At 47.4% G+C, this 13,635-nt stretch overlaps 1 protein-coding gene across 3 annotated transcripts in view; it reads right to left on the bottom strand.

Annotated features, from left to right (window-relative positions):
* The window catches only part of BAIAP2L1 (BAR/IMD domain containing adaptor protein 2 like 1), a 159,298-nt gene that overhangs the window by 11,413 nt on the left and 134,250 nt on the right, over positions 1-13,635 (bottom strand). For all 3 annotated transcript variants that reach the window (XM_053276789.1, XM_053276790.1, XM_053276786.1), the window contains 7 exons: positions 11,630-11,767; positions 10,622-10,774; positions 9,079-9,246; positions 4,957-5,107; positions 3,098-3,305; positions 2,168-2,245; positions 687-864 (listed from right to left, as the gene is read on the bottom strand). In XM_053276789.1, the coding sequence (XP_053132764.1) occupies positions 687-864; positions 2,168-2,245; positions 3,098-3,305; positions 4,957-5,107; positions 9,079-9,246; positions 10,622-10,774; positions 11,630-11,767 (1,074 nt within the window). The remainder of the gene's footprint in view (positions 1-686; positions 865-2,167; positions 2,246-3,097; positions 3,306-4,956; positions 5,108-9,078; positions 9,247-10,621; positions 10,775-11,629; positions 11,768-13,635) is intronic.

Below are 13,635 nucleotides of genomic sequence, written 5' to 3'. Positions count from 1 at the left end.
CTTAGGTAACTACCCCCCCTTGATTCCATTGCCCCATTTACTCGGTATTTGTGGTTTCGGTATCCACGAATACTAGCTGGGAACAGAACCGCCGCAAGGTTTTCCTGTACACACATTTAAGACAAGCAAGCCATTTATGTCACATTAGGGACGCTTAGCTCTGAACAAGCCTTTAGGGAAAGGGGTTGAAACCATTAAAAGGAAGCTTCAGAACAAATCTGTGACGTGCTTCCCACCCCCCTGCAAAGTTTTCGTTGAAGTCTATATTCTGCAGAATGATATACGACTGGGAGCTGTTGTGCTGGTATTTATCAGAGGCACAGCAAGGTTGGAATGGGCCCTGGGGCAAAAATGAGGATGGGCCCCTGTTGGTGTGTTTTCTCCCTGCCCTACCCTTCTTTGGAGGGGCAGGAAGGGGGCCCAGAAGAGCAAGCTGTCGCTCAGCTAGCAGACTGCCCCACTCTCCCCCAGGATCCAGCGACATTTGTCTCCACTCCTGCCCCCCGTTCAATTATAGCTACGCCCCTGGTGTTTATACGAAACTTTAATGCATGAACAAGGGCAAAGTGGGTGCCATCTGATATTTCACGTGTACCTTTCCATGCTAATTTAGGACTTCAATACAAAGGTTAGAGCACACTAAACAGAACTCCTGAAGGCAATGTGCAACTGGCCGGTCTACTCACGGGGGCTGTGCTTTCCGGTTTGGCCACTTGTGCCTTAACAGCAATACTTTTGGAAGGCTCTTGTCTGGTTTCTGAAGTGGCCCTTGTTTGCGCAGGGACCAAATAATCTGGCGGGGGCAGGACAACCCCTCCTCTCTCGGATAAGTTTACTGAGCTGCTGCTTCGGACAGGTGCAGGGCTAAGAGGGGGGAAAAAAACACAAACCACGATTAAGATCTAGGAGGAAACCATGGATAAGCTAAGCCAGCTTCCCGAATTTCCTTTCAGCTTCTTGCAATTAGGGCAGCCTGTCTGGTTACACCATCCTTTTTTTGGCCCATGTGGCCTCCAGATATTGCATTTTTCTGAGGGGAAGGAAACCTGCCTCACTTGTGCATGCGAGGTGTAGTTACCTGGTGAGTACACTTGGTGATGACAATAATAAAACGTAAAGTCAACAGAAAAAGGTAAACATCTGAAAGGAGAAGGCAGAGGAACGTGCTTGGGGTGGGGTGGGGTGGCCAAAGCTGGTGGAAGTTGTGTCCATACAGGGGCTTAGAAAGCAGGGGTGGGTCAGACTACCCGACCCCTGCCCCACAAACCAGAGAGGAAGTTGACAGCCATTCCTGATTTCCCTCTCTCTCAAGGTGGATGAGGCATTCTGGAGGTGGGATATACAAAGACACCCTAGAGGAGAAATCTCTTCTAGACATGCTCCTCTAGCATACCAAACATTTAGCATTCAAACAAAGGAGACAGGTGATTCATGACTAAAGGCCCATCCATTTCAGCGAGACTTCCTCATGCCTAACTTCAACTGCATTCTTCCCATTGACTATATGTAGCGAGATTGCAATTTTGGACAAACATACACAGAGCACGTCAATGATTTTTAAAACTGCAAACAGGACTCCATACGAGTATTTTCTTGATTCCAGAAGAACGCCGTTAATCAAAAAGAAGAGTATGCCTTTATTGCTGATCAACAGACGGAAACATAACATGCAAGACGTTTTGGCTTCCGCTTTCTTCAGTGGCTCCGATGTTGCAAGAAAGGTACAGCAGCTGCCGTGACAGTCCCAGAACGCCCGTAAGGGAGCGTTCGGCAGTCTAGGCTTGGCTGCTGAGGACACATCAGGTGCTGTCTGCGAGGCTGAGGCCTCCGGGGGCGTCCTGAGCGCCCGGATCCAAAAGTTCCCCCTTGCTTCCAATTTCACGGCATCCAACGGCATCTCTGATGTCGTGATTGACAAATCAGATAGTGTGTGCGTGCCAGTGTTAAAGCATTTGGCTATTGGCTGGTCTAATTTTCTTGTTATAATTGCAGACTGGTGATTACAGAAGTATGTAGACGGTCATGTACTCAGGGGACTAGCCCCAGGAGCCTTGAAGACAGTGTATGGCATGTCTGCAGCAATCCTAGACTGTTTTGTTAAATCAACACACACACACACACACACACACACTTACACTTTTATAAATTCCAGCTAAAACAATACTACCTTGGCACTGGCAAACGGATTGACTCTTCAACTGGTTCTTCCAGTGGCTTTGTGTATGAAGATGGGAACCATCCTTTCCTAGAAAATATTAATAATATGATCACTCACTGAATATATTTAGGAACATAGGAAGCTGCCATATACTGAGTCAGACTGTTGGTCTATCTAGCTCAGTATTGTCTTCACAGACTGGCAGCAGCTTCTCCAAGGTGGCAGGCAAAAATCTCTCTCAGCCCTATCTTGGAGATGCTGCCTCCAGGGAGGGAACTTGGAAACTAGATGCTCTTCCCAGAGCGGCTCCATCCCCTGAGGGGAATCTCTTGCAGTGCTCACACTTCTAGACTCCATTTCATATGCAACCAGGGCGGACCCTGCTTAGCTAAGGGGACAAATCATGCTTGCTCCCTCAAGACCAGGTCTCTTCTCCTGTGACCTATTTATATCTTTTGCAGTAAAAACACAGTATATGAAATAACAGCACATGAAAGACTGGTTAAAGCCTTTGCCAAAGTTTACAACGGCTAGGATTTTGCTATATTTGAGGTAAATTTGGGATTCTAGTTGTAAATTACAAAAATGTCTCAGCATTAATATAAGGACAGAGGAAGCTGCCTTATACTGAGTGCGACCATTCATTCATCCAGCTCAGTATTGTCTACCCAGACTGGCAGCGGCTTCTCCAAGGCTACAGGCAGGAGTCCCTTGCTCAGCCCTATCTTGGAGATGCTGCCAGGGATTGAACCTGCAACCTTCTGCATGCAAAGCAGATGCCCCACCCCTTCCGTTATCACCTCCCCACCCCCGAGTTATATATGAATGACAACCTCCAGGAAATTAAAGCGCCACTAGCAATACAACTAACCAAAGAACCATATTCAGAAAACAACCCTGCTCTCATGCCAGAATCGGGGAATCCCCGGCCTCACTTACACTTTCGTCACATCATGTTCCCCATAGAGCCAGCCATCCCGTTCCTCAGAGATCAGCAGCGTGATGAGATCTCCCTGGGCAAAACTGAGCAGAGTCTTGTTACTCCCAGCCGTGTGGGGAAAGATGGTTTTCACTTTCTGCCTTTTCGTTATATTCAGCCCTGTGGCAACGGAGGTCGAGCGTGATAAACTGGCATCGTCCGTATGATCTGTTTAAAAAGCACAACAGCATCGCATTGGATGAAAGGATAAAGTGAAACAGAACTGGAGAATAATGAAAGAAGAAACTCCCCAGCCCCCGTCCCCATCTGGCCTCTGAAGATATATAGCGAATAATAATAATAATAATAATAATAATAATAATAATAATAATAATAATAATAAATTGAAAAAGTTGTAGAAAATGAAGATGCAAAAATATTATGGGACTTCCGACTACAAAGAGACAAACATCTGCCACACAATACACCAGATATAACTGTAGTCGAGAAGAAAGAAAAGCAAGTCAAAATAATCGACATAGCAATACCAGGGGATAGCAGAAGAAAAAGAAATAGAAAAATGACAAAATACAAAGATCTACAAATTGAAATGGAAAGGCTGTGGTAGAAGAAGACCAAAATAATTCCAGTAGTAATTGGCACCCTAGGTGCAATTCCAAAAAGACCTTGAAGAGCACCTCAACACCATAGGGGTCACAGAATTCACCATCAGCCAATTACAAAAAGCAGCTTTACTGGGAACAGCCTATATTCTGTGACGATATCGATAACAACAACAAGAACAATATTGATAACAAAATTCTGGCATCCCAGGTCCTTGGGAAAGACTTGATGTCTGGATAAAACAAACCAGACAATAACAACTGCCTGACTGTGTAAACAAGAAATATTATGTGGCAGCTCCTTTGCTAATATCTCTCAGTAAAGTTTGATAAGTAGAAAAGAAGTGAGAACTGCTAACTCAAGTCAGTTATGCATTGCTCAAGGGAGAAAACCCTTCCTGGTTTAATCTTGTGCATCCCGAAGATGGTGATTTTATTTCTGCAAGGATCGGCACCTTTTACAGGATGCTATTCTATCCCCGCCTTGAGATCTTAAAAAGATCTCAATGCCCGGCTAACTAGCCATCATTCTATTTTTTGGCAAACAGAGGAACAAGGCTGGTGAAATGCAAGGGAGAACTTGGTACGGTTTTCCAAAGCACGGAGCGTTGGCTTAACGTGGTCCTCTCGAAGGGTAAATGCTCACAAAGCACATCAGAGTGTCTCCACCTGGGTCTTGGCCTGTAGCAGAGGGCTCACGTTAGCCAAAGGCTCTTGTGCTGCTGACCCCTTGTCCCTCCTTCCCCACTGGCCTCATTCTCTCCCTTGCTGGTTTGTGTAAACTGCTTTGGGAGGTTTGCCTAAAAAGTGGTATGTAAGTATAAGAAATAAATAAGTCTTCCGGACAACTAATTCTCTAGGTCTGGGACATCTTCTTCTATGGTCAAAATGGCCTCTGCCTGCTGTCTGACGTGTTACAGTCCAGACACAGATTATGCATCTTGAAGGACTTGAGCCAGCAAGAGTTTAACTGCCCATTTAAAAGGAAGAAAAGTGTCCCATACCGGATACCTCCCTGTCAAGTGCTCTTCCCACAGACTACCTTTTCTACCAAGCAGTCATTTGCTACTGAAATCTTCTGACAAATGCCGCCACGGGGGCTTTGGAATTAAGCTGTCTCCTTGGCTGTGATTCCGGAATTCCAAATACTCTAACTGAGATAATGGCTGTATCTCGGATTCCTGTGGATTCAATAGGGTATCACCTGCACAATGCATTTTTGTGAAAAACCAGACATAAAGGCAGGAAGCCCTTACCTGCTGAATGGTTCACTCTCTCTGAAGGCGCCTTTGGAACCATGGCTGGGTCATTAAACATATCAACTAAGGGGCTAATATAGGCTCTCCCTGGAGGGGCAGGAGGCACTTGCGGAGAGTTTCTATGAAGTGAATCATAATGATTTCCAACCTATGGATACAAAACAATTAACACTAAGCAATCAATGCAATTAAGAACGGTTTATTCCAACAACCCTTTTCACATATGCAAATACTAGCTGGCTGAAGGACATCCTTTTTCTTTTACTATGGCAAAGTGGGGATTCGAACCGGTAACTTCTGGCTCACTAGCAAAGTTACTTCCCCAGAGCACCATTCGGTAGCTTACTCAGTAAGCTTTCTACATTAGCGGGGAAATGACCTGACTAGCAAGCCAGAGGTTGCCGGTTCGAATCCCCACTAGTACATTTCCCAGACTACGGGAAACACCTATATCAGCAGGGATATAGGAAGATGCTGAAAGGCATCATCTCATACGGCACGGGAGGAGGCCATGGTAAACTCCTCTGTATTCTACTAAGGACAACCACAGGGCTCTGTGGTCGCCAGGGGTCGACATCGACTTGACGGCACAACTTTACCTTTACGTTATAAAATGGTAAGTGACAATATCAGGGCTCTTGTTCAAGTAACGTTATTGAATTCATCGATGGCACCCACATAATGTAGATCATGGTCTGGTGAACAGTTATTTCAGCCCCTTACATCTCAGAGTCACCGAACACAGCAGGTCTCAGATCTTTCCAGACTCCAGATGCACCCTAGCCCCCAACTAAGGACACGAGACCCACTTGCATTTTTTTAAACTGAAGACATCCATATCTCCCTTTGTTTTTAAAAGTTGAAACGGAACCAGATGGAAAGGATGTCAGTGCTCCTGTAACTTAACAGTTGTCCCAAAGAGGGGGATTTTGGCAGCTGCAGCTTGTTTGATGGGGTAAGAAGTTATACCTGCTGAATTTCCCTCTTCTTTATAAATAGTAAAATAGCTCTGTTTTGTTTTGCATTTGGTATCTTGGATTGTCTTTTTCTCTTCAATATGGTTTTAAAAAATCACTCTGGTGGAAGCCACCTTGGGTCTGGGTTATGATCCACTTGCCGGTCCCTACCAGTGTTCCCTGTTAACAGGGATTCCCTACAACTCCCATAACCCCCTGCCAAAGACCACTGGAGCTGGGGGTGATGGAGGTTGTAGGCTACCACATCTGGGAATCCCTGTTAACAGGAATACTGGCTCCCGATACTCAAGGTAGACCAAGGCTCCAATCCCCTTTGCTAGTTAGAATGCACAGCGCTCAGAACATGGCTTAGATACTGCTTTAAGAAACCAAGCCTCGAACCTGAAATTGAGATGTCGTGAAAATCTATTCATTCATTCATTCATTCATTCATACATACACATGTGTATAACCACCCAAAACTTACATCACTGGGTGGTCTACAACAAAACAATACAAATTAAAAATATAAACGAGGGGAGTAGCCTGGAGGAGAAGGTACAGGGATTTAGACTTGCTAACTTGTCACCTTGGGCAGGAGATATGTTATATTATAGCGTGCCCCCTCTCCTCTTCCCCGGCTTGGATAGTCTGACGACTGGCTTGGCTTGGCTACTACTCTGCTGTTTGCTGCTTCGTTAGCATGTGGCCTCCCTTATCCTAATTACCCGACAACTTCCACCTGTGGGTACTCAGCCCTTGTGAGAGGAGGGACCCGGCTTCTGGGACGGCGAAACTCAGGATGGAGGAAATGCCAGCAGTGCAGCTGGTGGGAGGAGACTGACCTGCCGGTGGTTGCTGAAACCAGCCACCCAAGGGGGCCAGCCTTGGGTTAGGGTTACCCTTCAGTGTGGGACGGAGGGCTGGGGCACAGCATGCAATTGCATGGTTGTACAAGCAGCTGAGGCTGCAGCTGACAGGGCCTTTATTGTGGAGTCTTGGGTGAAATCAGTCTATCATGTGTTAGGTTTGTCTGGAGATGGGGAGGCAGGGGGTGTGTCCACTGACTGTGGGGCCGCTGTTCCGGTGGTGGTGGGGAATGGAAGAAGTAACGTTGGCAGGTCAGCAGGCCATGACAGGGGAAGGGAAATCAGAAATTTGATAGCTGTTTCCCCCTCCGGCTGTCCTGCCAGCTCTGTGACCTCGGGGAGCACTGCCAACAACCCACATAGCCTTACCTTGCTCCTCTGCAATGCCAGGTCAGTCCAGAATAAACCTGAAATCATACATGATTTGATTCTGGATGAAGAGGCTGACCTGGTATGTATCACAAGATTTGGCTGGGGGAGGCTGGTGGCCCAGTCTGGTCCCTGCTTCTCCCTCCAGGGTACTCTGTTGAGGAGCAGGCTGACTCTGTTGACGTGGGCGGGGAGGCGGAGTGGCTGTGGTCTATAAGAACAACATCTCCCTTACCAGGACCCCTGTCGAGTATCTGGTCATACTGAGTGTGTGTACCTAAATCTGGGGACCAGGGATAGACTGGGACTTCTGTTGGTGTACCAATTTACCCAGCTGCCCAACAGAGTCCCTAACTGAGCTCACAGACTTTGCTGCTGGGTTGGCGTTGGAGTCCCCCAGACTTGTGGGGCTGGGGGACTTCGGCTGAGATGCCAGCTGCGTCCATTTCTTGAGATGAACTACCCCTCAGAACGGTGGTACACCTCCTGGCCACCTCCAGACTTCATCACTGCAAAGCGCTCTATGTGGGGCTGCCTTTGTACATAGCCTGGAAACTGCAGTTGGTCCAGAATGTGGCAGCCAGGTTGGTCTCCGGGTCATCTCGAAGACACCATATAACTCCTATACTGAAAGAACTACACTGGCTACCAATAGGTTTCCAGGCAAATTACAAGGTGCTGGCTATAACCTATAAAGCCCTGAACAGCTTAGGTCCAGGTAGGGGTGTGCACGGAACTGCGGAGCTGCGGTCCGGCACTGGGGTGGGGGGTTCCAATGGGGGGGGGGGGCTTTACTTACCCCTCCCGCGCTTTCCACCTTTGGCGCCGTAGTTATTGTAAAAATTGGGTGGCAGGATCTCTCCTTGCCGCCCGCTTCCATTGATGATGGCTCCTCCTCTTGTAAACAATCGGGCGGCAGGATACCTCCCTGCCGCCCCCTTGAAGCCTCCTTCAATGCCGCCCCCTTTTCCCCCCTCAATGCCACTCTTTAGAAACGGGCAGGTGACAGAGAGATTTCCTCCCGCCCCCTTCCCTGCCAGCAGGCTGCAAAAGTCTGTAAGAAGTCTTTTGCCCGTGCACGCGCAAAAGGCTTCTTAAAGACAAGAGGAGGAGCCATCATCAATGGAAGCGGGCAGCATGGAGAGATCCTGCCGCCTGATTTTAACAATAACTACGGCGCCAAAGGTGGAAAGCGCGGGAGGGGTAAGTAAAGCCTCCCCCGCCCTTAATGGAACCCCCCACCCTATCCTTCCGAACCCCGAACCGCCCATGTCCGGACCGGTCTGAAGGCCAGTATAATGGCCTCTGAACCGGTCTGTGCACATCCCTAGGTCCAGGGTATTTAAGAGAACATCTTCTTCGCTATGAGCCCCACCACCCATTGAGATCATCCAGAGAGGTCTGTCTGCAGTTGCCATCAGCTCGTCTGGTGGCTACTCGGGGACGGGCCTTTTCTGTTGCTGCCCTGAGACTTAGGAATGCACTCCCTGTCAAGATAAGAGCATCCCCATCTCCGACAACTTTTAAAAAAATCTTTCAAGACCTACTTTTTCAGCCAAGCTTTTTATATTTAATGGTGGTTTGAAACTGTTGTAAGGCTTTTATTTCTGTGTTTTAACTTTTTTATATTATTGTGAGCTGCCCAGAGACAGAAGTTTGGGGCAGCATACAAATTTGATTAAAAAACCACAAAATGTTAAAATAATTTAAAATTTAATGCAATGTTAAAACTATTAAAAACTGTAAATCTAATTAACAGCCTGAGTGAACAAATGTGTCTTAACAGCCTTTTAAAAAGTTGTCAGAGATGGGGAGGCTCTTATTTCAGCAGGGAGCGCATTCCAAAGAATTTTAAGAAGCAGTTCCTCCACCCAGCCATGCCCCCACCCACAGAGAAAAACGTGTAGTCCAAAAGAGTTCCTCACCACACTATGTCTCTCTATCATCGGAGAAGGCAGAGGAGTTCCCGATACCGGAGTGGTGCCGGGCGTCTTGATCTCTTCTATCATATTCATAATTTTTTCTGGCACTTTGGTGACATCGCTACAGGTTCCCAGCCACCTTGGCAACTTGGAGTTAAGTAACTCTGAACACTAAAAGCAAAACAACTGAGTTATAAGGAGGACACGAATTTCAGACTGAATCTGAAAAGGACTATTTAATACCTTTCTTGCAGGAGGACAATGTCCTGAAGAGGCAGACAACTACAGGTCATGGTTTAGATCCTTGTCAAATTCTACCGATGGGATAAAACATGACAGTGATCTAAACTACTGTTGAAATGGAGGCCACTTTGGAAAAAACCCTGTGACATGAGGGACCTTTCCCACCATGCTGGCCTCTGTACAGTTCTGCACTGCTAGAAGAGCTCTTCAAGAGAGATGGCGCTCTGTAGAGGAAGCGCTGGAGAGGGCGACCCTTTCCCAGCACTCTGTGCATTGCCTTTCAAGATGGCGCCAAGAAGGCTCCAGGGGGTTCCCTTTCCCTTAGAGAAGCCACTTGGTGGTGTGCAAAGCACAGTCCTGCACCGTGGGAACTGGCAGTCCCACAAGGTGCCGGGGCGACTGTGCAGAGGATCCAGCTTCTGCTGATGTTTCACACTGGCCCAATGAACAATGGAGTCCGGGAGCCACACTTTGGGCTGACAGAAGCCACCACTGGCCTCCTCCGGGCCTTATTGTGAAGAACATGACATAGTGCACTACCTACATACAGGCAGGCTAGTGAAAGTGCAGACATCAAAATGTATACAGTTTCCCTAAGCAGAGTGCAAAGGAAAGGCTGCAGAACATGTTGCCGCCGTAGGATGAAAAAGACGACAGAAACCGTCCATGGGCTTCTTGAACATTGCCGCTTGAACATTCATTTATGGGCCCTGGACTTCCAAGATGTCAGATGTCTGCGTCACACGCTGCAGTCAGTGGGTTCAGCTTTAAGAACATAAGAACAGCCCTGCTGGATCAGGCCCAAGGAGGTCCATCTAGTCCAGCATCCTGTTTCACACAGTGGCCCACCAGATGCTGCTGGAAGCCACAGGCAGGAGTTGAAAGGGGCAGGCCGTCTCTGCTGCTGTTGCTCCCCTGCAACTGGTACTCAGAGGCATCCTGCCTCTGAGGCTGGAGGTGGCCTATAGCTCTCCAACTAGTAGCCGTTGATAGACCTCTCCTCCATGAAGTTCTCCAAGCCCCTCTTCAAGCCATCCAGGTTGTTGGCTGTCACCACATCTTGTGGCAGAGAATTCCACAAGTGGATGATGTGTTGTGTGAAAAAGTACTTCCGTTCGTTGGTCCTAGATTTCCGGGCCATCAATTTCATGGGATGTCCTCTGGTTCCAGTGTGATGGGAGAGGGAGAAGAGTAAGGCTACTCTTTGAAAGCCTTTGTAAGGCTACTCTGTGTTATGGAGAAACCTCTGCGCCCCACCCCACAGAGCCAGGTTTCCAGTTTTTACGGCAACTCTTCTACTCACCTCGACATGGTGATACTTCATGTGCTGAGCGAAACTGCAGTGCTTGTCGACTAGAAAACAGAACCTTTTCTTCTCTTCCAGCAGGGCCTCCCTGCAACCCTCCGCAATAAACCTCTGAATGTCACTCTGACGAGAAGTCACAGTTTCCAGATACTAAATAAAGTATGAAACAATAGGATAAGAGAGAGAAACCCGGGCACATTCTTCTTGCACAACTTTAGTCTGAAGGCTGCTTTAATGTGTTACGTGTGAGCTTAATCCTTCAAACTCAAATCCAGCGCGACTGCCCCGACTACTGCGGGAGTAGACGTCCCAGTCTTCAAACTCAAACCAATACAAGTAATGTATTTACCCAAACAGAAGACAGTGAATATAAGACAACCCCCTTTAAAAATACAGATTGTATCTGTATTGACCCCAAAGCAAGAAACTCGGATTTAAGATGACCGCCCCCTGCCCCCCCCCACTGTAAACATCTAAAAAACCTAGTCTTGGGATTCAGGTAAATATAGTAATAGCAGCTGCCTGTCCCTTATCTAGATAAAACTATAGAAAACATTAAAACATTGCTTATCCTTAAGCACATGTATGCCTTCAATATGCCAACCAACCTATGCAACAACCACCCTTTTTTTCCTCCCAAGAAATCTATGACCTCAGCCATGTGAAATACTCCTCCATGTCCTTGGTGCAGCAGGACAAGAGAAGTACATTAGTCTGAGTCAAGAACATCACACGCCTTTAACTTAATCCCGTCTAAAACATTCACATCGGAGCGGCATGTGCTTCAGCATAAGTGGATGCTTACAGATGCAATACCACTTGACAAAAGCTGTGATTAAGTCTGTGATCACTCACATGTGAAGCCAGCAGATCCAAGTGCCATGATTTAGACCCATGCTACAGAAAGTGTGCTTTGCCCAAGGGTCACATACAAGCAAATCTTCAGGGAAATACTGCCCATTCACAGATATAGGGGGGAAATGAAGACAAAGGGAGCATGCTAACCTCAATTTCTTTATGCTCAAATTTCAATGTATTCTTTCCTCCTTGACTTTTTCTTCGGATTTTCTTCAGCTCAGCCTGAGATTTTTCCAAAGAATCCAGTTTGTTTCGATGTTCATTCTGGTATCTTTTCAAGGTAGCCTGCAACCAAAGTGTTAACGGGATTTTATATTTTGATTATCATACTGGGAACTCATCTCTCGGTACCAGCAAGTAAATGCTTTGGAGAGAGCATGTCAAGCCAGTATCTGCACAATGCCAAAACACATGATGTTATGCTAGCATTGCAGGAAAAAAAATCACAAAAATCTTAGAACCGGAACAGAAAGTTACAGCTTGTTGCCTTAATCCAGTGTCACCATGTGGAAACACGGGCGGGAGACTGGTGTTCCGGAGACTACATGTAGAAGCAGCTGTTATCCGAATCGGACAGCCCTGTGGCAGCCTGGTTCAAGAAGCTGTTCCTGCTACACTCATAAGGCCTGGATGGGGATCCAAGGCTAATGACGGACAATATGAGAGCCACCACTCAGTGAAAAGAAAAACCAAGGAATGCAATTCTGTAGGGATGTGCACGAAATACTTCATGCAGATCCCAGGGGGCGGGGAGGGGTGCCTTTAAAAGGAGGCTGGCCAGCAGGTCCTACCTGCCCCTCCTGTGGGCCCCCCACCCTGGCCCATTGCGGTGCTGTCCTTTTGAAAGTTCCTCCGTGAAAGCACTAGCCCGTGCTGCTGGCTCCTTTAAAGTTCCCCACTGTGGCGATGCAATGCTCAGCCCTCGCACACGGTGTTCGCATGCAAATGGCATTGACGCATGCACCAATGCCATTGGTGGGTCCAGTAACAGCATGCTGGTCCCGCAAATGGCGTCGGTGCACGCATCGACCATCTGATGCTGCTTGAGGGCTGCTGGGAGCAGGATCCTGTTGCCACAGTGGGGCACTTTTAAGGAGCCAGCAGCATGGGCTAGTGCTTTCACAGAGGAACTTCCAAAAAGGACAGCACCGTGATGGAGTGGGGTGGGGCCCTCACAGGAGGGACAGGTAGGACCTGCCTGCCTCCTTTTAAAGGCACCCCTCACCGCTGCAAAGAGCCGAATCGTTTCGGCACCTCTTAAGAGCTGCCAAAACGATTCGAGCACATCCCAACAATTCTGGCCCGCATTTACTGCCCCAAGCTGACAATTCATGAAGAACTCAGGCATTACTGATACTGGCTTCAACATGCATGTAGAATAACATTTCAGAGTGTTGAAGAGTATGTATTCCTGTGCCTTGCCATGACATGAAAGGCCAGAGATCAACTGAGGCAACTTTTGCCGCACATTTACATCTGTCCCGAAGCATTAATCTAATCATGCTTCCTCCCCCTGCAAAATTTACAGGTAAAAGTAAAGTGCCGTCGAGTCGGTGTCGACTCTTGGCGATCACAGAGCCGTATGGTTGTCTTTGGTAGAATAAAGGACGGAGGGGTTTACCGTTGCTTCCTCCCACACAGTATGAGACGATGCCTTTCAGCACCTTCCTATATCACTGCTGCCCATTATAGGTGTTTCCCATAGTCTGGGAAACATAGTCATACCCATAGTCTGGGAAACATACCAGTGGGGATTCGAACCAGCAACCTCTTGCTCCCTAGGCAAGTTACTTCTTTAAATACCAAAATATATGTAATCGGCCCCACTTCCTAAGGGAAACTTGTCTCTAGACTTCTGTGCCATTCCACAATGTCATGGTGAGTTCCTTATTATCTCAAAACGTTTAATGCCCTAGTTAGTTTCACAAACAGCACATGGGCACTGATTCCAAGGACTCTGATGAAATGCCATGGGTTTTATCTCTTTCTCTCTCTGACACACTCAGTGCAGAAGTTGTGAGAGTCTATCTACACTTAAGAGGTCACAGAGTTTGTATATCCACTTCTTAAGGTGTGGCAGGTTTATCGTTTTCCAGTTAACATCAAGACTATCCTCACAAGTATGATCATGGTCTGCGTCACTTCCCTTGCAA

Source organism: Hemicordylus capensis, chromosome 13, assembly GCF_027244095.1.
Source record: "Hemicordylus capensis ecotype Gifberg chromosome 13, rHemCap1.1.pri, whole genome shotgun sequence".
Lineage (NCBI taxonomy): Eukaryota > Metazoa > Chordata > Lepidosauria > Squamata > Cordylidae > Hemicordylus > Hemicordylus capensis.
The sequence above is the reverse complement of the archived record's forward strand: the minus strand, read 5'-3'. Positions and strand labels throughout refer to the sequence as shown.